A 25,637-nucleotide genomic window follows, 5' to 3' on the forward strand; every position below is an offset into this window, starting at 1 on the left:
TATAGGATAGGAAAGAAAAATAAAGCACAAAGGCAGCAGGAAAGCTGGTATTGGCAGGCTATTACAGCCCCTGCTATCCCCACCTTGTCTCTCTAGTAGAAACCTGACCCAAAGGTTAAAGCAGGAAATAAAGACACAATAGGAAGGCACTAATGTTGAACCTTTTCAGCCCTTTCAAGCAGCAGTAAAAACAGTGATCACTGCTCAAGTGAAGTCCCTATTTTCAGGAAAAGCATCCTTCTATCCCTGAAAAAACCCAGGAATCCATTATCCTCATCCACTTGGTAGAGATGTCTACAGTCAAATTTACAGTTGACTAGTGATTTATTCTAGCCTGTAACCATCCTGCAATTAGTATATTCTTGAGGTTTATTTTGCGTATGACTGTCTTGCTTGTATAAGTGTTTTTGTGGCCCCCATGTACTTGATGATTTGGTGTTTAGAAGAAGGCGGCAAAGGATCCCTCCTGGACCTAGAGATAGAAATGTTTATAGGTCACCATGTAGGTTCTGGGAACCAAGCCTGGGTCCTCTGCAAGAGCAACAAGACATCTTGTCTACAGAGCCATCGTTCTACTTACTGGCATGAATGTATGTATGTATGTGTGTATGTACAGATGTATGTATTAAGCATGTGTGTGTGTGTATCCAAAGTGTGTGCTACATGTAAACTGGGTTACCTGTTGAGAGAATTTTGGGGTCATAGGGAAGAGCGGCGAAAAGTACGGCTAAGTCAATGTTCACTGATCAAAGCCGTAAACTTTAATGGCGCCGGACCTTTTAACAGTTTGGGCAAACCCTCCCCCCAGACTCCAGGCTGAGTTCCGGTGGAAGTTGTCTAGCTTCTCTTGGAGGTCTTCGTCTTGACTGCTCCGGCAGCTGGGTGGGTCACCTGTTTAATTCAGGAATCCCTATACCAGGAAGAACAATGAACTTAACCTTTACTACGTGCACTCCACCCTAGGTGGAGCAGGATCCTGGCATTCTGGGAGAAGTTAACCTTGACCAAAGTCAAACTCTGACCAAGTGCAAGACTGCCCCAATATGGCTCTGTACATGTCCTCCCTTTTTTTATTAATTTGAACACGAGGAGGTAGAAAACAAGTGGATAAATATCCTTCATAAGAAGGCGGGCCTTAACCAGGAGGGGAAGCATTGACCGTAATTCCTCTTAAATATTGTATAACGTCTTTTTCAGAGGAGGGGTAATAGGCTCCCTTATTATTTTAAGGACAGCCTCTCGACGTTAACCCCTATGCAATTAGGTGTACTTCCTGGGGACTCAGAAGCAGAAATTCACCTCCCCATGCAGTGCTTTGCCTCGCACGTCTCGCTGGTACCCATGTTTGTTCAAAAACAAACACACATAGATCTGAGTTCTATGTGGCTCCCTCTTTGGAGATCCACTTGTGTAAGTTTTGAAGCCAGGGGGGTCTGCAAGTGTCTTTAACAGACATGTAATCTCTCCATCCAGGTGAGCCTGGGTGGAGACAGCCAGTCTGCTTAACAGACAAGGTCAAGAGTTAAAGGTGGAATAGGATTAACTTGTCCCAGAAGTATCCAATTCAGTTGTAAATTAACAACTTTAAGGACCCAAGGCTTGGCCTCTGAGGTGGGAGAGGTAGCCTTGTGAATCAAGAATTAAGCTGTTACTTCTCAGGAAAAGTGGAGACTATATGTTAAATTAACACAGCTGGCTGAAGATTGTTAGCCATCTTCAAAATTGGAATCTTCAATATTGGGATTATTTCTAGACTAGTCTATGGTTAAGTCAGCTGAACACAATAAGGAGAAGAGTCATTTTAACTCTTCTTAATTAATTTTTCCTAAGCTAGCATAACAGTCTCCATGTTCTGCCCCACAAAGTCTAAAAGCTTGAAGCTAGGCAATTTATCTAACCTGGGACATTTAACAATTGAGGTAAGTCAAGAACATATATCCAATATAGCTCTTATGTTACCATGGTCTGGGCATTCAGCAAGCACACAGTCAGCATATCTTCTGCAGCATTCTGTGGAAAAAACAGAGGACATGCCTTCTCCCCCAATATTAAATCAGGATCATGGCATATGTTAGTAAGTGAATTCCTTCATTTCACCTAGACATCAATATGTCTAATTACAAGATGTCATATACATTTAGCAAGGAGTTTCTTGGCATCTAAATTTTAAAATTTTAAAATTTTCTTAAAAACATGTAAGCATAATATAAATGATATGTACAGGGACACGATTTCCCCTCTCTTCTTTCTTCCAAGATATTGTTTTATTAATTTAAGTTGGAACACAAAGTATAAACCATAACATAGGCAATAACTATGTAATTATATAAAATATAGTTGCTTTTTCTGTTAGAGCAGTTGCAACTAGACAGCCTAAAAATGAATCATTAGTCACATGTACATATTTTTTTTTTCTTCTAAATTAGAAATATGAATATCATTTATCTGTAATAACTAAGTCCTCTAGGATTAACACCATTACGTGGTAGAGGTAGAAACTGAGGACATCAAGAACAAATCTTTACAATTTGATGTGTACAAAATATAAAATTATTTCAAATACCTAAAGGACAGTCATTTAGAGAACATATCCTTTGTTCTTAGAAATTTGAATCACATTTGTATAAACTGTAGAAATTAAGAATTAGCAGTATTAAAAATGGACCAATCTTAAGCAATTATAAACCATGAGCTATGTATATCTACTATTATTAAAAGCTTGACCTTTAACATCTTAAAAATAGCTGCTATAGCACCCAATTCAGGTATCTGTGTTGAAGCAGGGAGAAACTTAAAGGAATAAACATGTGATCTGATAGTACAAATTATCTTTTGGATAACAATTATTAATTTTGCCTAAAAATGCTTGCCATGTAATAGACCAACCATTAATAATAAATTTGATTGTTGCTTGAAGCAAGGAACAAACGTTTCCTACCTTGAAAACAGAGGTTTAAGACCTTCTGTGGCAAGCTTAAAATGAGGTAAATAAGATAAAGCCAATTAATATATCTTAACAACCTTTGAAAGCCATTTACCTAAAAATTCTAAAAGTCTATAGGAGCAAGGGCCTGTAACAAACATTCTATGAACATTATACACTGAAAATTTTAAGATCTTAACTTCTAGTATTGAAACAGAGACAAAACACTTTTTCTCACAAGACATAAGGCTGTTAGCCATTCCTTGAGGCAAAACTTTCTAATGAAATTGTTTTGTTGTTTCTTTAAAATTAGAAGCAAATGCTTTTATAATTATCAGAATGTAAAGCAAAAAACCAACCCTTTAAATTTACAATAATTTTATAGGGAGTAGACAGGCCAAATGTTAATGCTTTTATAGCCTCCTTGACCTTTCATAGATTTGAACAGCATTTTAACCCACACCTGGATAAGTCAAAAACCTTTTTTTTTTTTTTTTTTTTTTTTTTTTTTAAGCCAAACACTCCCTAGGTGGGGCCTGTAAGGCAGAAACAATTTCTCAAAACTTCCTCACTAGCTTCCCCTGAGGCAACTCTAAGCTTTGCATTAACTCAAATGTAAATTTTTTTATCTGCCCTAGGATCCACCTTGAGTCCTTGGCAAGGACATTGTATGAGATTCCTAAATATCTTCTAATCTGAGCCTTTTATCTAAGACCAGACCCAAACCTACAAGGACAATTTAAGGATTAAACAAAAGAAACCTGTAATTTCATGGTCAAAGGAACCTACTTGATATCAAATACATTTTCACTGAGATCTCCTTTTTAATTTTGGAGACAGCAGTATCACTCTTAAAATTATCTTAATTACAAAATGTTAACAATTACGAGCCTGCAAACTGAAAACTGTAGCCAATGACACACTGATTTTTATTGTAACTCAATGTTTTCTTGTAATATTAGAGCACAATTGTAATTTTGGAAGCAAATCTCAATTTTAAACAATCTATTTTCTTTAAAATTAATGGCAAACACATATTTACAGCACAAGGTTTGTATGCCAGTTCTTATGTTCAAGTGTATAACAGTGTAACTTATTAAAGAGACAATATTTTAAATCTTAATCTTCATTAAGTCTAATCTCCAGGCCAAGATTCACATGAAACACCATGCCAATTTAGGAGCGTCCCAAAGGCCTGTATTTCCTGGATTGCGTCATGCCACGTGGTGTTCAAAATGGCGACTACCCTAAACTACCAGCTTTCACCTAACATTTGTTAATAACATTATACCTTTTAAATCATGTGCAGTGACTTAAGCCAATACTCTATAGTCAAGACATGCAAAATATACCTTTAAATTCAATTATAAACAAGAACAAGGCATGAGTGGCGTTAGGACACGTGTAGTTAGTTAAGATAGCTCTAACACTGAATCACCAGTTTTAAACTAACCTTTTCTTAATAACACTATACCTTTTACATAATAACCAATTAATTTATAACTCTTTAGTCAAGAAATGTAAAGCCTTATATCATTAAAACCAATTAGAAACATGTATAAAGCGACTACATGAATTTCACAAGCCAAACCAAAGTCTTCCCAAATCTCGAGGTTTCTGGGCTTTAAGAGCGGCTTTTTCCCCAGCCACGCTTGCCTCTTGAGTGAGCTGCGCTGTCGCGGCGTGGCTTTGAATCAATCTCCACACAAACTGTGGCTAGCTCAAGAGGTTACCAGCAGATGTAATCTTTACCAATTTTTTCTTTTTAACATGAAACAGTCATTCACACAAAGACACAGAGAGGACATAAACATACACATAGACAGTCGGTGCACCGGGACAAACACGGAAAGATACACAGAAAGTTAAGCGTGCTTGTTAAGCAATTGCATCCATTTTCCTCTTTAAACAGCTCTTAGAAGCTGTGGACATATGCCTATTTTTAAAAACCCCTTTCTTTTCGCCGAAATCAGCTCTTACGAGCTTTGGGCAAATGCCTACCAAATTCCTTCCCCATATTTCCCTATCTTATCAACCCAAGCAGTCCTGCGCTGGGTCCACGCAGTATGCTTGAAAAACTGTATCCATTCCTGCACTCACAACCATAGACACGAATTCACTAGCGCTAGTTTTGCCCTCTATGTTGCTTACCGTGCGGACACCATTAATTTTCACCTTTTTCTGCGAAGCTTCGCTGGATAGGGCTACCTCAAGAAATTCTCTCGTGCCAGGTCGCCCCACGTTGGGCGCCACTATGTAGCCGCCAGCAGCTACATGTAAACTGGGTTACCTGTTGAGAGAATTTTGGGGTCATAGGGAAGAGCGGCGAAAAGTACGGCTAAGTCAATGTTCACTGATCAAAGCCGTAAACTTTAATGGCGCCGGACCTTTTAACAGTTTGGGCAAACCCTCCCCCCAGACTCCAGGCTGAGTTCCGGTGGAAGTTGTCTAGCTTCTCTTGGAGGTCTTCGTCTTGACTGCTCCGGCAGCTGGGTGGGTCACCTGTTTAATTCAGGAATCCCTATACCAGGAAGAACAATGAACTTAACCTTTACTACGTGCACTCCACCCTAGGTGGAGCAGGATCCTGGCATTCTGGGAGAAGTTAACCTTGACCAAAGTCAAACTCTGACCAAGTGCAAGACTGCCCCAATATGGCTCTGTACATGTCCTCCCTTTTTTTATTAATTTGAACACGAGGAGGTAGAAAACAAGTGGATAAATATCCTTCATAAGAAGGCGGGCCTTAACCAGGAGGGGAAGCATTGACCGTAATTCCTCTTAAATATTGTATAACGTCTTTTTCAGAGGAGGGGTAATAGGCTCCCTTATTATTTTAAGGACAGCCTCTCGACGTTAACCCCTATGCAATTAGGTGTACTTCCTGGGGACTCAGAAGCAGAAATTCACCTCCCCATGCAGTGCTTTGCCTCGCACGTCTCGCTGGTACCCATGTTTGTTCAAAAACAAACACACATAGATCTGAGTTCTATGTGGCTCCCTCTTTGGAGATCCACTTGTGTAAGTTTTGAAGCCAGGGGGGTCTGCAAGTGTCTTTAACAGACATGTAATCTCTCCATCCAGGTGAGCCTGGGTGGAGACAGCCAGTCTGCTTAACAGACAAGGTCAAGAGTTAAAGGTGGAATAGGATTAACTTGTCCCAGAAGTATCCAATTCAGTTGTAAATTAACAACTTTAAGGACCCAAGGCTTGGCCTCTGAGGTGGGAGAGGTAGCCTTGTGAATCAAGAATTAAGCTGTTACTTCTCAGGAAAAGTGGAGACTATATGTTAAATTAACACAGCTGGCTGAAGATTGTTAGCCATCTTCAAAATTGGAATCTTCAATATTGGGATTATTTCTAGACTAGTCTATGGTTAAGTCAGCTGAACACAATAAGGAGAAGAGTCATTTTAACTCTTCTTAATTAATTTTTCCTAAGCTAGCATAACAGTCTCCATGTTCTGCCCCACAAAGTCTAAAAGCTTGAAGCTAGGCAATTTATCTAACCTGGGACATTTAACAATTGAGGTAAGTCAAGAACATATATCCAATATAGCTCTTATGTTACCATGGTCTGGGCATTCAGCAAGCACACAGTCAGCATATCTTCTGCAGCATTCTGTGGAAAAAACAGAGGACATGCCTTCTCCCCCAATATTAAATCAGGATCATGGCATATGTTAGTAAGTGAATTCCTTCATTTCACCTAGACATCAATATGTCTAATTACAAGATGTCATATACATTTAGCAAGGAGTTTCTTGGCATCTAAATTTTAAAATTTTAAAATTTTCTTAAAAACATGTAAGCATAATATAAATGATATGTACAGGGACACGATTTCCCCTCTCTTCTTTCTTCCAAGATATTGTTTTATTAATTTAAGTTGGAACACAAAGTATAAACCATAACATAGGCAATAACTATGTAATTATATAAAATATAGTTGCTTTTTCTGTTAGAGCAGTTGCAACTAGACAGCCTAAAAATGAATCATTAGTCACATGTACATATTTTTTTTTTCTTCTAAATTAGAAATATGAATATCATTTATCTGTAATAACTAAGTCCTCTAGGATTAACACCATTACGTGGTAGAGGTAGAAACTGAGGACATCAAGAACAAATCTTTACAATTTGATGTGTACAAAATATAAAATTATTTCAAATACCTAAAGGACAGTCATTTAGAGAACATATCCTTTGTTCTTAGAAATTTGAATCACATTTGTATAAACTGTAGAAATTAAGAATTAGCAGTATTAAAAATGGACCAATCTTAAGCAATTATAAACCATGAGCTATGTATATCTACTATTATTAAAAGCTTGACCTTTAACATCTTAAAAATAGCTGCTATAGCACCCAATTCAGGTATCTGTGTTGAAGCAGGGAGAAACTTAAAGGAATAAACATGTGATCTGATAGTACAAATTATCTTTTGGATAACAATTATTAATTTTGCCTAAAAATGCTTGCCATGTAATAGACCAACCATTAATAATAAATTTGATTGTTGCTTGAAGCAAGGAACAAACGTTTCCTACCTTGAAAACAGAGGTTTAAGACCTTCTGTGGCAAGCTTAAAATGAGGTAAATAAGATAAAGCCAATTAATATATCTTAACAACCTTTGAAAGCCATTTACCTAAAAATTCTAAAAGTCTATAGGAGCAAGGGCCTGTAACAAACATTCTATGAACATTATACACTGAAAATTTTAAGATCTTAACTTCTAGTATTGAAACAGAGACAAAACACTTTTTCTCACAAGACATAAGGCTGTTAGCCATTCCTTGAGGCAAAACTTTCTAATGAAATTGTTTTGTTGTTTCTTTAAAATTAGAAGCAAATGCTTTTATAATTATCAGAATGTAAAGCAAAAAACCAACCCTTTAAATTTACAATAATTTTATAGGGAGTAGACAGGCCAAATGTTAATGCTTTTATAGCCTCCTTGACCTTTCATAGATTTGAACAGCATTTTAACCCACACCTGGATAAGTCAAAAACCTTTTTTTTTTTTTTTTTTTTTTTTTTTTTTTTAAGCCAAACACTCCCTAGGTGGGGCCTGTAAGGCAGAAACAATTTCTCAAAACTTCCTCACTAGCTTCCCCTGAGGCAACTCTAAGCTTTGCATTAACTCAAATGTAAATTTTTTTATCTGCCCTAGGATCCACCTTGAGTCCTTGGCAAGGACATTGTATGAGATTCCTAAATATCTTCTAATCTGAGCCTTTTATCTAAGACCAGACCCAAACCTACAAGGACAATTTAAGGATTAAACAAAAGAAACCTGTAATTTCATGGTCAAAGGAACCTACTTGATATCAAATACATTTTCACTGAGATCTCCTTTTTAATTTTGGAGACAGCAGTATCACTCTTAAAATTATCTTAATTACAAAATGTTAACAATTACGAGCCTGCAAACTGAAAACTGTAGCCAATGACACACTGATTTTTATTGTAACTCAATGTTTTCTTGTAATATTAGAGCACAATTGTAATTTTGGAAGCAAATCTCAATTTTAAACAATCTATTTTCTTTAAAATTAATGGCAAACACATATTTACAGCACAAGGTTTGTATGCCAGTTCTTATGTTCAAGTGTATAACAGTGTAACTTATTAAAGAGACAATATTTTAAATCTTAATCTTCATTAAGTCTAATCTCCAGGCCAAGATTCACATGAAACACCATGCCAATTTAGGAGCGTCCCAAAGGCCTGTATTTCCTGGATTGCGTCATGCCACGTGGTGTTCAAAATGGCGACTACCCTAAACTACCAGCTTTCACCTAACATTTGTTAATAACATTATACCTTTTAAATCATGTGCAGTGACTTAAGCCAATACTCTATAGTCAAGACATGCAAAATATACCTTTAAATTCAATTATAAACAAGAACAAGGCATGAGTGGCGTTAGGACACGTGTAGTTAGTTAAGATAGCTCTAACACTGAATCACCAGTTTTAAACTAACCTTTTCTTAATAACACTATACCTTTTACATAATAACCAATTAATTTATAACTCTTTAGTCAAGAAATGTAAAGCCTTATATCATTAAAACCAATTAGAAACATGTATAAAGCGACTACATGAATTTCACAAGCCAAACCAAAGTCTTCCCAAATCTCGAGGTTTCTGGGCTTTAAGAGCGGCTTTTTCCCCAGCCACGCTTGCCTCTTGAGTGAGCTGCGCTGTCGCGGCGTGGCTTTGAATCAATCTCCACACAAACTGTGGCTAGCTCAAGAGGTTACCAGCAGATGTAATCTTTACCAATTTTTTCTTTTTAACATGAAACAGTCATTCACACAAAGACACAGAGAGGACATAAACATACACATAGACAGTCGGTGCACCGGGACAAACACGGAAAGATACACAGAAAGTTAAGCGTGCTTGTTAAGCAATTGCATCCATTTTCCTCTTTAAACAGCTCTTAGAAGCTGTGGACATATGCCTATTTTTAAAAACCCCTTTCTTTTCGCCGAAATCAGCTCTTACGAGCTTTGGGCAAATGCCTACCAAATTCCTTCCCCATATTTCCCTATCTTATCAACCCAAGCAGTCCTGCGCTGGGTCCACGCAGTATGCTTGAAAAACTGTATCCATTCCTGCACTCACAACCATAGACACGAATTCACTAGCGCTAGTTTTGCCCTCTATGTTGCTTACCGTGCGGACACCATTAATTTTCACCTTTTTCTGCGAAGCTTCGCTGGATAGGGCTACCTCAAGAAATTCTCTCGTGCCAGGTCGCCCCACGTTGGGCGCCACTATGTAGCCGCCAGCAGCTACATGTAAACTGGGTTACCTGTTGAGAGAATTTTGGGGTCATAGGGAAGAGCGGCGAAAAGTACGGCTAAGTCAATGTTCACTGATCAAAGCCGTAAACTTTAATGGCGCCGGACCTTTTAACAGTTTGGGCAAACCCTCCCCCCAGACTCCAGGCTGAGTTCCGGTGGAAGTTGTCTAGCTTCTCTTGGAGGTCTTCGTCTTGACTGCTCCGGCAGCTGGGTGGGTCACCTGTTTAATTCAGGAATCCCTATACCAGGAAGAACAATGAACTTAACCTTTACTACGTGCACTCCACCCTAGGTGGAGCAGGATCCTGGCATTCTGGGAGAAGTTAACCTTGACCAAAGTCAAACTCTGACCAAGTGCAAGACTGCCCCAATATGGCTCTGTACACTCCTGGACCTAGAGATAGAAATGTTTATAGGTCACCATGTAGGTTCTGGGAACCAAGCCTGGGTCCTCTGCAAGAGCAACAAGACATCTTGTCTACAGAGCCATCGTTCTACTTACTGGCATGAATGTATGTATGTATGTGTGTATGTACAGATGTATGTATTAAGCATGTGTGTGTGTGTATCCAAAGTGTGTGGAGACCTTGGAGCTATAATAACAAGAGTTTGTAAGCCATCCCAGCATAAGTATTAGGAACCAAACTTGAGTCCTCAAGAGGAAGAGCAACTATTCTGTCTCTCTAGCCCCATTTAAAGTTCAGAGTCAGCTATAGGGAGGAAATGTGAAAAATTGTTTCAGGCAGAGAGGGTGGCACAAATAAGGGTGCAAAGGTCCAAAACAAATGGCAACCAGTAGCAATCTGGTCAGCTATTTCATTTAGCTAATCCATTTGTGGATTGTAAAGTGAGGAGCTGAAGAGATAAGGATCCATCCCACTTCCCAGGCTTTGTATTTGCAAAAGAACTATGGTTTTGTTTTTGTTTTAATTTAAAAGTGGACTCAAGATGGCTCAGCAGTTAAGAGCACCAGTTGCTCCCAGGACCCACATAATGGCTAACAACTACTTCCAAAGGCCTCTTCTGACCTCCATAGGCACCAGGCACCATATGGTACCCTCATACATATAATTTTTTAATTAAAAATGTACATACAGTATTAATGGGAAGTCAGTGGAGTGAAATAAAAGCTACAGAACCCAAAATAACCATATCTAATCATTATTAAAATGAGGTATATATCAGTCTTGTTCTTTAAAATAAATTCCTTATTAATATTATAAAAACAAGAGTTCACTAGTTTCTAAATATATTGATCTTACGTAAGAGTAGAAAATGTGAAGTGGTTTTAATATCACATAAAGCATGTAGACTTAAAATATTATGTGTGTGTATGGTGTATACACTTGGGGTGACGTTTACTGGTATGTATGCAGAGGCCAGAGGAGGATGCCCAAGTGAACTCTTCTTATCAAGCTTTGTTGTACTGTCAAAGTGATAATATTCTCTCATGTGACAAGCTCTTTCAAATCAGTAAGAAACTAATAATTCAATAGAAAAATGGGCTGGGACATTGCTGCTAGTAAAGAAAAACAACACTGTCATCCATTGGATTAGAATCATGGGGTATGACCCACTTTTACCTTTACTGTCTGTTCTTTGACTTGTTCATTTAACAGTCTGGCCAAGTGATTCTATGAACATATATTTTTAAATCAAGCAGGTAAGAGGCCCTCTCTTGTTTTCTTTAAAGCTTCTTCACTATCTAAGCCAATATAGTCTTTCTAATAATTGTTTTTATACATTCCTTAACCTTGGGATTTAGGCTGAAAGTACATTAAGTTTAAAACGTCCTTGGGGGAAGTTGTGTAGAATTGCCATCATTGTGTATCTAGCCTCTGGTCCAGACAGTGGGTATTCTACATCTATTAGGATCTTCATCTTGCTCCCGTCCTTGCTGACAGGCATTTATCTTATGATTCTCAAATTTCCTTTATTCTTTTCTCCATCTAGACTGGTATCCAGATTGTGTTAAACATGTGTGTGTGTGTGTGTGTGTGTGTGTGTGTGTGTGTGTTTCCAACCACTGACTCATGGTAGACCTAACGGGACACACCCTAAAGAAAAACCAACACTCCCTCCCCCACAAACCATCAACTGACAGTTCTTCTCAGGGGTGATGTTAGTGGGTGCTGCCTCTCAACCCAACCACCATGCCAGATGGATTTTAACTAGTTTGATCCTATGCAGGCCTTTTGCAGGCTTCTACAGCTGCTTTGAGTTTATGATCACAGCATTTCGATCATGTCTAGAAGACACTGTTTCTACAGATCTTAGAATCTTCCCATCCCCTCACCTTCAATGTCCCCTGAGTGACGTGATTGTAGCTGTCTCATTTATGGCGGAGATTTTCACACTTATTCTCTGCCCTGGAACCAGGTGAGAAATTCATAAGACCCTATTGCCAAAGTCCACTTTGTTAGGCACTTTGTTAGGCATGAGAAATTAAGCAATAACTAGGAGGTTCTTCCCTGTTGGCTAGCTTTCCTAGTACTGAAAGGAGCCATGTGGCTTGTTGGAGAAGAACAGTAATCCACAATCTCACACAGCTGTGAACACTGAGCTACAATAACAACCAGCATGGCAAGATATGTTCCTGGGCACAAGAGTGACAGCGTGCTATAGGGGTGACCACCTAATTTCTAATTGGAGTTAGGGCCAGCAGGAGGAGGCACGTGCCTCTTACTGTCTGACCAAGATCCCATGGCAAGGGAGCTCATGGCCCCAGAGGTGAACCTGCCCCTGAATAGACATGGAATCAACCTTTGTTCTACATTCCTAGCTTTCCCCATTGGTAAGTCCAGCTCTCAGACATCATCAGAGATATCTTTGTGCATTGCATACATTTTCATAAGGCCTTTAGAATGTTTTCAGTGACGCCATAGCCCACTTTTGTGGCTTGCTGTTTGATTGACAGCCCTGGTCTAGAACCCTATTCAGACAGAGGCTATACCACACAAGATGCTATTTTTCTCCACTTAGATTGATGTTTTGTTCCAGTTGAGACCCTATCACAAAAAGAGAGCCCTGCCCCCTTCTTGAAGACTGGAGGAGCTTCCAAGACCATAAAATGTTTTTCTCTTTTAACCTGGATGTTATTTATAGGTTCCTGTCATCTTAAGGAAAAGATGGAGAAAAGAACTTGTGCCCTCTGCCCTGAAGGCCATGAGTGGAGTCAGATATACTTTGTACCTTCAGCGAATATAGCTGCTCATGAAAACTGTTTGGTAAGTTACTGGTAAAGTTTAAATAACTTTAAAGTTACTAGTGTATGGCTAGAGAGATGGCTCAGTGGTTAAGAGCACTGGTTGTTCTCCCACAGGATCCAGGTTTCATTCCCAGCACCCACAGGGTGAGGGTGGCTCACATCCACCCATAACCCCAGCCCCAGGGTATGTGATACTGTCATCTGGCCTCGGGCTTGACAGCAAGTGACTTTTCTTGACAAGCTACCTCACTGGCCCACATTTTACTCTTGGCATCTCTCGGGGAGCAACTTTTATTCCTGATAAAATACAATGTGTTAATGCACTAAGCTTGCAACTGGAGCAGAACAGCAGAAACAGAGAGGCCCTAATGCCATACCATGTGGGAAGGAAAGAGCTCAACCCAGACTCGTTCTCTGACTTCCACATGCAAGTATTAACATTTGCATTATGATTTATAATTCTTATATAATCCTTTGTATATTTAAGTATTATATTTTTCCCATTTTTATGGTTTATTTTTTTTAGTTAATCTGTAATATTACCCTTTAAATGAAAGCAGGCAGATTGTTTAGGTTCATGTGACTCACGGTAACTTCAGCTATCTGAAGCTAGAGAGCTGGTGGCTCAGTTATTAAAGTGCCAGAGACATAAGTGTCCATAAGTGTCCTGGGGTCCATCCCGAGGACTCATGCGAAGAGCTAGACAAGACACTGTATGCCTGTAATCCCATGGAAGGGAGGAATAGACAGGATTCTAGGAGCTTGCTGGCCAGAGTGTTGGGCTGAATTTGTGAGCTCTCCAGGTTAAGGAAGCAACTATTTCATAAAATAAGGTAGAGAGTGGCTGGAGAGAGGCTCTGTGGTGAAGCTGCTCTGTTCAGTTCCCAGAACACAGGGGTGAGTTCACAAGCATTTGTAACTTCACCTCCAGGGATGCAATACCTTCTTCTGACTTCTGCCAAAACCAGCCCACACAGGATACCCAAACACACATGAGGGCAAAACACTCGTTTTCATTTAAAAAAAAAAAATCTTAAGGAAAAGGTAAAAAGCAGTAGAGAAAGACAGCCGAAGTAAATCTCTCTGTACACAGGCAGGTACAAACACACACACAGAGAACCCATACACAAAATTGCACAGATACACACACAGATACAAAGAACATACAGAAACACATATGCAAGCTTATAAAACACACATATTTGATAAAATTGAAAAAATTATTTTTATGTGTGCATGCATGATGTGTGTGTGTGTGTGTGTGTGTGTGTGTGTGTGTGTGTGAGACCCACTAAGCTAGTGTTCACATGTGAGCTGAGTGCTGGGAGCAGAATGTAGATCCTCTGGGACATTGGAAGACCAGTGGACATGCTTAACCACTGAGTCCTCTCTCCAACCTCTGAAATGATGGAGGAAAATACTTGTGGCTGTTAAAACACACAAAGGGCTAGGTAAACTTGGATAAAGTTTGGGACTAGCTGTGATCACCCATACTTACATTTCCACTGCTTAAAAGCCAAGGAAGAGGACAAGGGTCAAGGTAAACTTGGATAAAGCAAGAATCTATCTTTAAAAAAAAAATCACAAAATCCCGGTGTATTAGTGTATGGCTTTAGTCCCAGCACTCAGGGGCAGAGACAGATGGACTCCATGAGTTCCAGCCCAGATAGGTGACAGTGAGACCCTACCTCAACAACAACAACAACAACAACAAGAGTGAAGGCCTGTGATATGGTTGTGGAGGCAGGCATGGCCCTTGAAGTCTAAGAAGAAGGCCTGGAAAGCCATCAGGAGTGGCCTCTGTCCCTTGCTTTGGCTTCCGCCATTGCCAGAGCCTGCTCTGTGTTCGCAGGCAGAGAACAGTGCTGGAGGAGCACTGTCCACCTGACTCCAGGTCAACAGAGAGCAGTCACCAAGGACAACTGTGTGCGCACACTGAGCTTTCCCACAGGAGTCACATGGCTGGTGTCTGCTCATCTGCTGCACAGTGGCCAGTGCTCTGGGCCACCGTCCACTCTGCTCACCTGCAGCCCTGTTGAGAACCATCACTGGCTGCCTTGTGTGGGTCAGGGCTACTTCACACCCACTCTGCGTTTTTCCCATCCTGCAGCTGTATTCCTCGGGACTGGTGGAGTGTGAGGCCCACGAGTCATGTAATGTGGCTAGACATTTTGATGTGAGATCAGTACTGGAGAAGATCTGGAGAGGAAGCATGCTGGTAAGTTGACATGTCTTTTTGCTTATGAATGATGAGTCTTGGGGTCTACATTAAAAGGACAGTCTGTTTGGGGGTTAGAGAGATGGTTCTCGGTTATTAATTCTTACTGCCTTTTCAGCACCAAAATATCAACTCAAATGCTTGTAACTCCAGCTCCAGGGCATCTAATACCCTCTGCTGGCTTCCACAGGCACCTGCAATACCTATTCTCTCACTCAGACATGTATACACAGTAGTAAAATTAAAATGAATCTTTCATCTAAAAACAGTCTGTGGTAAGGCAGGGCTTGAGACACGTGGAGAGCTGGAAGGTGGACTGTGAGACACTCCTTCAGCTGATGCTGTCGCTTATAACCGACTGTCCCACACATCAGGAGAGCAGGCCTGAGATGCTTCTGTCTGAGAGAAAACTCTCTGGTCACACAGGCTGTATCAAGTTCTTGCTGTCACTGCAGCAGAGCTAACTCCAAACTCAGCAGCTCACCAGCACCACCTAGGCTCTGCTGCTCTCCTGCCCCAAAGCAGCTAGCTGGTCCTCTTGCTGCCACAGAGCTGCAGGCAGCATCCAGAGTAAAGGGTGTTATCCTTGACATGGTGCAAGATGCCTTCTGAATGTCAAGGTGGCCGCATGTCTCTCTGCACCAGTTCTGGGTGGTCATCACTGTCAGCATCTGCCTGGGAGCTGAGGGCATCAGGGTCCTCACCAGGAAGGAAGGAAGGGCGGGTAAGGCTATATCTCTGAGGTCCGCTGGGTCTCTGGGCTTCTTTATAAAAGGCCATTTGCAGATGAATAAACAGGCAAGTCTGTTTCTTGGCTGACCATAGCACAGTAGAGTGTTAATGCCTAGAGCCTCATAATGCCTAAGCATCACTGCATATACCTTCATATAAAAACAGATAGGGAAATTAAATCAAGGGATCAAAAAGCACTGTGTTGTTCAGTTGTGTTTTGAATATTATTTAGTTTTTACACACTAGAAACAGGGTCCATTCATTTCAGATCATCCTCAGTAGCAACTCTGTAGAGCAAGTACTGTCATCCCAGGGAGAAATATCTAAGAGGAAGTCATAGAAAGAGCCAGCTGAGGTCACAATCTTTAGTGTCACACACTAGCTGCTCTGACCTCAGGCTCAAAGACTCCCCCCAACCAACCCCTTGCCTAAGGATAAAGAAGCCTGCTTCTTTTCACTTTTAAGAAATCTTTGTTTTTCCATTTGTGTAGATAGATACAGCTGTCTATGTCAGGCCTTTGATGACACTTGGCTGTAGTTTTGCTGAAACTTCCTCATGGGTTGCCAAATCTAACTTGTATATAGTTTGGTTATGGAGGCTGGGATATGCCAAAGATAGCCAGGACAAAAGTACCGGGATGCTGGCTTAAACATTTAATGACATCCTTCACTTTAGTAATGAAACAGGTACTTACTCATTATGATCTATTCTATAGATATGCTCATTTTGTAAGAACAAAGGAGCCGTCGTGGAGTGTGGGGAAACATCCTGTGCCAAGAATTACCACTTACTCTGTGCCAAGGAGGACCATGCAGTTCTACAAGCTGGAGTGACAAGAACATACAAGTAATCGAATAGCTTTAAAACTCGATGGTGGAGGGGTGGGGGTGCTTGAGGAATGGCTAGCCTGTGACAAACTTCTCCAGTTTAATTTATGCAAATGAGATTCACGTGAGAACGGGATTATGGGACACCAGCAGGAACTTGGCTTCACATTTCTGCTCATGATAGGAAAAAGAAGTTACTCAAGGGTTTGTTTGACGTTCTAAATCTTCTCTGTAGGCTCTTCTCCCTGAGAGAGCCTCATCCGTAATGGCAGCATGCATGTCCTACAAGAGACAGTAGCCAGTCCAGGCCTGTTCTCTCTCCAACAGGAAGACGCCTTCCTTCACTCACCCATCCCCAGGTCATAGGTCTGTCTTCCCACCTTGTGGGAATGAGCTCTCTGCGTCCCCTGTTGGACCCAGACATGGAACTGGGGTTGTCAGAGCTGACAGGAAGTCCCTTAGCCTGCAGAGTCATCTCCACAGCCCCCAGCTTGTTACTGTTCATAAAAGTTCATCCAGTTTTGAACAGTGCTTTTTATATTTGAATTATTGAGAAACCTATAGAAGAACTTCACATTTTTTATTTATATTCACAAAGAAATCACTTTACTCTGACAGTCATTTTTGCACACATAATCAAATGAAAGGGACTGAAGTCCCTGCTGGATAAAGGGGTGTTTTTGTTTGTTTGTTTTTGTTTTTGTTTTTTTGTTGGAGACAGTATCTCACCAAGAAGATGAAGCTGACCTTGAAATTACATAGATAACATAAAAATTAAAAAATGAAACCAAAAATATATATACATACTGGATATCCATACTGTATAAAACCATACTGGATATACTTAATATAAAAGAAAAAAATTTAATTGCTTCAGCAAGGAACAAGCGGGTTTCTCTGCTGTTAAAATTTTAATTTAAACATTGATGTGGTAGAATAACTGCGATACTTCACAAGGTGCTGAGGGTGCTCAGAGAGAATGGACCTGACAAGGCATCAGGTTGGGGACTGGTGCAGAGAGGCCACGATGAGCGTTGTCTCATGGGAGGGGCTGAAGCAGGAAGGGGCTTCACCCTGACCTGAAAATCCCTGACACTGGAGATTGGGAGGACACAGGTGAGAGGCTATCCTAATATTCTCTATACTTCTCTATGCGTTAGAAATCTCATAGGCAAACATGGTAGCAGAAACCTAAAAACAATGTTCAGGAGAGGGGAGGGCACAAATCCAAGTCCCTCTGGGAATGCAGTTGAGGCCAAAGGAAAGGTGCACAGAGGTCCCAGATCCAGGGGAGGTGACTGAGCTGGGTGCTGCTGGGAAGGCTGCGTGGAGGGCACTGGGGTAACTGGAGGACCCTCGGTCTCACAAGGGCAAAGACAAGCAAAGGCGAGCCTGGGCAGAGAAGTCCCCTACTGCTGCCTCACTCCAGTTCTCTAGTCTGCTATGCTGCCTTCTCTCTGAAGACACTTGCCAAATCCAGTGGAGGCATGTTCTGATCCTGAAAAGTCGTTCTCCACAGTACTGCACGTGTGTCCACGTGAACTGTGAAGATCAGCAAAATCATGGGCAGTCAGATTGGAGCTTGATGTCTGAGACCTGAGTTCTTTAGATGCCCCTTATCATAGCACAGCACTGCTCAAAATATTCACCCAGCATTCATACCTTCAGAGACTAAACTCCTCTTTTTCCTGTTCAAAGGGCACAAAGACAAAGGCCATCCTCAACCACACTGGATATGGGTTTGACATGGACTACATATCTTTTTAACATATTTTGACATGGATACATTTCTTTTTAAAATGAATGCTTCAGCCAGAGTAGTGGCATGCAGCTTCCCTCACAGCACTGGGAATGTAGAGCAAAGATGGCTCTTTACAAAGTAAAAGGGTCAGTGATTCTTTGAAATTCTGTATTTTCAGAGTATTTTGCTCAGAACATTGTTCAAAACAAGAAGAGACCACTGAAAGTGGTAAGTTTCTAAAATGAGTTTAAAGAACATTAATTCCTTAAGGAAAACCTGAGATAATCTAATCTTCTTAATTGTATTTTTTTTATTTTTTTATTTGATATATTTTTTCTTTACATTTCAAATGATTTCCCCTTTCCTGGCTCCCCACTCCCCAAAAGTCCCATAAGCCCTCTTCTCCCCCCGCCCCCCGCTGTTCCACAATCCACCCTTTCCCACTTCCCTGTTCTGGTATTGCCCTATACTGCTGCACTGAGCCTTTCCAGAACCAGGGGCCACTCCTTCGTTGTTCTTGGACATCATTTGATATATGGATTATGTCTTGGGTATTCTAATTTCTAGGCTAATATCCGCTTATCAGTGAGTGCATACCATGATTGATCTTTTGAGACTGGGTTACCTCACTTGATACAAAGGACACCATCAAAAGGACAACTCGGCAACCAACAAATTGGGAAAAGATCTTCACCAACCCTACATCTGGCAGAGGGCTAATATCCAATATATACAAGAAGTTAGACCCCAGAAAACCAAATAACCCTATTAAAAAATGGGGTACAGAGCTAAACAAAGAATTTTCACCTGAAGAACTTCGAATGGCTGAGAAGCATCTTAAAAAAAATGTTCAACATCATTAGTCATTAGGGAGATGCAAGTCAAAACAACCCTGAGATTTCATCTCACACCAGTCAGAATGGCTAAGATTAAAAACTCAGGAGACAGCAGGTGTTGGTGAGGATGTGGAGAAAGAGGAACACTCCTCCTCTGCTGGTGGGGTTGCAAATTGGTACAACCACTCTGGAAATCAGTCTGGAAGTTCCTCAGAAAACTGGGCACGATATTTCTGGAGGACCCTGCTTACCACTCCTGGGCATATACCCAGAGGATTCCCCAGCATGTAATAAGGATACATGCTCTACTATGTTCATAGCAGCCCTATTTATAATAGCCAGAAGCTGGAAAGAACCCAGATGTCCCTCAATGGAGGAAAGGATACAAAAAATGTGGTATTTATACACAACGGAGTACTATTCAGCCATTAGAAAAAATGAATTCATGAAAGTCTTAGACAAATGGATGAAGCTGGAGAACATCATACTAAGTGAGGTAACTTGGTCTCAATTGTAATTTTTTTATGTGCACCTGGTTGTGTAGATGCCTTAAGTTACAGATGGTTGCGAATAACCCGTGGGTGCTGGGAACCGAACCTGGGTCCTCTGGAAGAGCAGCAAGTACTTGCAAGCCCTGGGACATCTCTAGTCATTGTCATTAGTTTATAACTCATTGAAAAGTACCCTTAAAGTGGTGGTGCTCACTCTCACTGTATATTGACATATATGTATATATGTATGATTTTATGTGTGTGTGTGTGTGTGTGTGTATAAAGCAGAGTTAGTTCATAGCAAGGCTGAGGTACATAGCTAGACCCTGTATGAAAAGAGCACTATTCCCCATGAAACTTCACTCCACTTCATACCTATACTATTAGGTATGATTATTACAAGAAAAATCACTGGTCTATATATATCACTGAATATAACTTATGAAACTCTGGAGCAGTAAGCACTGGCTCTTTATCTTGTTAAAAGTCTCTTTAGATGAGGAAAAGAGGACTGGTCACATCCCTGCAAGACTTCAAGGAAGAACATGTCAGCCTAATGAGTGAAACTTGTTATTTCTTCACCTTTCAGCAATCACCAATGACACAAGTTGACTCTTCTGATCCACAAAAGACACTCTTGTTCACAGAATTACGAGCTTATGATTAAATTCAATTTTTAGTTTTAAGTCGCAAATTCTTCAAGTTTGCTAGTCTTCTGATTTTGTGATAACTTTGGCACATATTTTTTTTATTTTATGCAAACTTCAATGCATATATATATATATATATATATATATATATATATATATATATATATATATACATACATACATATTTGAGGTTTCCAGGTATAGACCTGGCTATCTTGGAACTGAAGATCAGGCTGGCCTTGAACTCAGAGTTCCACCTAGCTCTACCTACCTACCCGCCAAGGACAGGGATTAAAGAGCTACACTACAACCACCTGACAATCTTTTGCTTTAAATTTTTCAACCTTTAAATGGTTTCTCTTTTAGCTGATAGCCCAAGCATGAAGAAGAGGAGAGGAAGGAAGAAACGCCTCTCATCAGGCCCTCCCACAGAGGTAATTTTACTTAGAGACCTAATTCTTCACATAATGTCCTTACTTGCAATTCTAAATGCCAGAGATGAACAGTTTTCAAGTCATTGGAGGAGTTGGCATTTGCACACCATCCTTTGTGTGTGTTCTCTCCTCATGGAGCTGAAGCTAGACTTAGGGTGGCATCGTGGGGAGAATGTTGCACTAGGAAGTACTGGTCATTCTGACATGGTAGAAGCATACTGAAGAGTGGTGAGAGGCTAGAGGCTCAGGGGATGACGTCATTCCCTCAGCTTCTGCCAGTCATTCCTTGAACCATGCTAGTGAAAACATGTGTCCTTTCACAGCACTTAGTCCTCAACGGGCTGAGAGTACAGACAAGCATTTGTTCATAACCAAGTGTTTCCCAGCTACTTGCTCCACACCTAGCCAAATTTCTAACTTAAAATTTCTGGATTAGTAGATATAAAATGTAAACGATTTTGGAGAGATTTGAAACAGTTTTTATATCAGTGTCTATAAACTGATTACTATCTCTCCCTCTTATTCAACAGATGTTTTTCAGGCCACAAACAGCACACCCTATAGGTCCAAGCTCTTTGAGAGTGCCATTTGGATCCCGGAGTTCATCAAGGCCAAAAAAAAAAAAAAAAAAACAAAAGACAAAAACAAAAAAAACCCAATTTTTGTTAGATTTAATTAATAGATTTGATAATGTAGCAATTAAATTTGATAATTTTAAATTTGTGGTATTCCAGGCCAACATGAAAATTAAATATAATCTTGATTTTCTCTTCCAGCCAAAAATGGTGAAATTCATGAGATCCAAAAGACGCATGACAGGAGAGCCTCTCAGCCACAGAGGTTGGTTCTCAGTGACGGCTGTGTGATAATGATTCATCAAAATATGTAGAGAAATGTCAGCCCATAGAACTTTAAGCTAGTGCCATGCTTTGATCCTTATTGTTCTGCGCATTTGGTATTTAATAAGAACATGAATCTTTATCATAACTATGCACTGTATTAGAACCCATAACATATCAAAGTTATTTGAGCTGGAATGAACCATTTCTTCTCTGAGAAGACAGACTTAGAAGGCAGGTAGGTTAGACTGAGGCTGTAATCTAGTGCTGTGCTACCCCTCACAGTGACAGGTGGCAGTGTCCTTACTATGCCAAATCTGGGACAAGTATGACGAGTTGTCATCTCAAGATTTTAAAGTAAATTTTACAAATTTTACATCACTTCATACAGTTATTATAAGCGAAATTTTTCATTTTTGGACCATTTACTATTTGAGCAACAGAAAAATGAGACAAGTATGCTCACCCATCAACTGGTAAAGTATAAAGTGACCACATGATTCAAATAGCTGTCCATTTCCTCCTAAAGATGCGTTCTTTGTTCTTAGATGCAGCTGCCAAAGCTCCTTTTCTTAAGAAATGCAAGGAAGCAGGACTTCTTACTGAACTATTTGAACAGATCCTAGACAAAATGCATTCGATTCATGGAAGATTCATGGATGAGACTGCCTCAGAGTCAGGTACTGAAAACTAGATGTAAGTGCATTCTAGAAAACACACCTCTCCGTGCTTTCCCCACCTTCTTTAACCCATTCTTTAGCAATACACATCCTGGGCTGGGGAGATGGCTCAGTGGTCAAGAGCACTTGTTCCTCTTGCTGAGGACTCAAGGTCAGATCCCAGCATCTACACGTAGCTCACTCCATACCTCCAGTATGAGGGGAACCCAACACCATCTTCTGTCCTGTCCAGTTACTAGGCATGCACATGGTATCCATATGTACATGTTTGAAAAACACTCAGTAAGAAAAGAATAAATAAATCTAAAATTTTTACATTAATAAATCAACAAGATAAGGAAAAGTTATTGATTTTTAGTTAAAGGCAAAAATGCATGGAGATCAGAAGGTCTGTTTCCCAGAGGTGCACACAATTGGATGGAGACCTTCAAATTGTGTTGTGCTAGTGTGGCTGTTTTTGTTGCTGCTGCATTTGCTGTTAAAAATGTATACTTTTATTGTGCTTTATATATATATATATATATATATATATATATATATATATATATATATATATATATGCGTGTGTGTGTGTGTGTGCATGTGCGCGCAGAAGATATAGACATGGTAGTGCAAGTGCCCCCCCCCCAAAAAACAAAACTATCTGATCCTCTGAAGTCAGAGTTATAGGCAGCTGTAAGCCACAGAACATGGGAGCTAGGGACCAGTCCCTAGGCTATAATTTTGAAGACTTCAAACTCTATCCTTAAATAGCCCAGGGTTTTAAAATTATTATAGAGGCTGCAGTGACACCCCAGTGATGAAGAACAAATATATTCTTACAGAGGACCTGAGTGTGGTTCCCCACATCTATATATGGCAGTGCACAATGCCTGGACCTGAAGCTCCTGGGGATCTGACATTCTTAAGGACTCTGAGGATACCTAACCACACACACACACACACACACACACACACACATACATTGTGCCCTGTCCCAGCACACAGATGCAGGACTGAGAATAATATATAGTAGGTTCTGTTTCCACCATGCAGGTTCGAAGGCGTGAACCTAAGCCATTGGTTGGCAACAAGCAGCCCTTCCTGCTGAGCCATCTTCTAGGCCATGAATGATTTGTCTAGATCAACTGTGTAATGGAAGATTCTTTCTGAATGACTCCTAGGGCATAAAAAGTCCACTTACCATGTGCAAGTATATGGCTCCTGTGACCTGTAACATATAGCATGAGCTACAAGTCTTAGAATTCCTTGTTAGGGTAATCTGAGTGTTTCATACTGTAAGGGATAATGTAAAATAAGTGACTTTCTCTATGACAAACCAAAACATGAATTAGCAGTATAAATTTCCAAGAGCTCATTTGTTACATAATTTTATTTACCAATTTTCTCAAGATAAAGAATGCTCAAATTTATGGGTGCGTCCTAATCACCTGGGGGCTCCCTGGAACCCAGGTGTTCCCTCCCAGAAGGCCCAGCTGCACAGAGACAGTGAGCTGAATCTTCTCCCAGGTCCCTGCTGGGTCTGCACTGAGCTGCCCTCCCCTGATCCGCTCTCTTCCTATTGGGGTTACTTTCTCCTTCTCCTCGTGTGATTTATTCACAATAAAATTAACACAGGAAATTGCTTCTCCCTCTAGACTATGAAGGGATCGAGACCTTACTCTTTGGCTGTGGATTATTTAAAGACATACTAAGAAAATTCCAAGAAGGTAGGTGATTCAGAAAATCAGGAACATGTGCTTTAGAGACATTTGTCACTCAGATCAAATGACAGGCTGCAGAACAGTCAAATAATTCTGAAGAGAATTTTTGTCAGACGAAAAAGCCCATTACAGAAAAGCACAACACATGGAGAGGAAAAATATGGAAAAAGTCGTGTACATATACACAGAGATGTAGTTGATATATGGATAGACAGATAGACAGCAAGACAGATTACACTATACAAAATGTAGTAATTTGTGGGTGGTTGGATCACAATGCTGTGTTTTCCAGGTAGACATACAAATACTTTTGTGTACAGGAAAAAAGACTGACAAGGCAGAAACAACCAGTTTTTGACTCTATAGACAGGCATAGGCTGGAGCTGAGGAGGCTTCCTGCAGCTTCTCTGCCCCCCAGGGCAGCAATGTGGAGGCAACAGTGACCATCCTGCAACCTGACTCCCCCCTCATTTTTTTTTAAGTTTCATCACTTTATTTTTTTATTGAATATATATTTTAATTGTCTATATTCTTTGTTTACATTTCAAATGATTTTCCCTTTCCTGGTTCCCCTCTCCCCATAAGTCCCATAAGCCCTCTTCCCTCCACCAATTCCCCAATCAACCCCCTCCCACTTCTCTGTCATGGCAATCCCCTACATTGCTGCATCAAGCCTTTCCAGGACCAGGGAACTCTCCTTCCATCTTCTTGGAAATGATTTGATATGTGAGTTGTGTCTTGGGTATTCAGAGCTTCTGGGCTAATATCCACTTATCAGTGACTGCATTCCATGTGTGTTCTTTTGTGAATGAGTTACCTCACTTAGGATGATATTTTCCAGTTCCAACCATTTGCCTAAGAATTTCATGAATTCATTGTTTTTAATTGCTGAGTAGTAAGTATTCCATTGTGTAAGTATACATTTTCTGTATCCATTCCTCCACTGAGAGACATCTGGGTCCTTTCCAGCTTCTGGCTATTATAAATAAGGCTGCTATGAACATAGTGGAGCATGTATCCTTATTGCATGCTGGAGAATCCTCTGGGTATTTGCCCAGGAGTGGCATAACAGAGTCCTCTGGAAGTGTCATGCCCAGTTTTCTGAGGAACCACCAGAAGACTGATTTCCAGAGTGGTTGTACCAGCTTACAATCTCACCAGCAGTGGAGGAGTGTTCCTCTTTCTCCACATCCTCGCCAACACCTGCTGTCTCCTGAGTTTTTAATCTTAGCCATTCTGACTGGTGTGAGGTGAAATCTCAGGGTTGTTTTAATTTGCATTTCCCCAATGACTAATGATGATGAACATCTCTTAAGGTGCTTCTCAGTCATTCTAAGTTCTTCAGGTGAAAATTCTTTGTTTAGCTTTGTATCCCAATTTTTAATAGGGGTATTTGGCTCTCTGGAGCCTAACTTCTTGAGTTCTTTGTATATATTGAATATTTGCCCTCTGTCGGATGTAGTATCCGAGACCTCAAGCAGTACTACAGAGCAATAGTGTTAAAAACTGCATGGTATTGGTACAGTGACAGGCAAG

General features: G+C 40.4%; 1 protein-coding gene across 8 annotated transcripts in view; it reads left to right on the plus strand.

Annotated features, from left to right (window-relative positions):
* Positions 1–266: 266 nt before the first annotated feature.
* The window catches only part of LOC127691458 (PHD finger protein 11-like), a 156,564-nt gene continuing 131,193 nt past the window's right edge, over positions 267–25,637 (plus strand). Inside the window, exons 1-9 of one of the 8 annotated variants that reach the window (XM_052191308.1) lie at positions 267–590; positions 12,847–12,968; positions 15,060–15,167; positions 16,616–16,746; positions 18,647–18,696; positions 20,812–20,879; positions 21,656–21,719; positions 22,267–22,398; positions 24,036–24,107. In XM_052191308.1, the coding sequence (XP_052047268.1) occupies positions 419–590; positions 12,847–12,968; positions 15,060–15,167; positions 16,616–16,746; positions 18,647–18,696; positions 20,812–20,879; positions 21,656–21,719; positions 22,267–22,398; positions 24,036–24,107 (919 nt within the window). In that variant the 5' untranslated portion in view covers positions 267–418. The remainder of the gene's footprint in view (positions 591–12,846; positions 12,969–15,059; positions 15,168–16,615; positions 16,747–18,646; positions 18,697–20,811; positions 20,880–21,655; positions 21,720–22,266; positions 22,399–24,035; positions 24,108–25,637) is intronic. The other 7 variants (XM_052191309.1, XM_052191305.1, XR_007979276.1 and 4 more) reach the window with 7 other exon arrangements.

The sequence above is a fragment of the Apodemus sylvaticus genome, chromosome 8 (genome assembly GCF_947179515.1).
Source record: "Apodemus sylvaticus chromosome 8, mApoSyl1.1, whole genome shotgun sequence".
In the NCBI taxonomy this organism is placed as follows: domain Eukaryota; kingdom Metazoa; phylum Chordata; class Mammalia; order Rodentia; family Muridae; genus Apodemus; species Apodemus sylvaticus.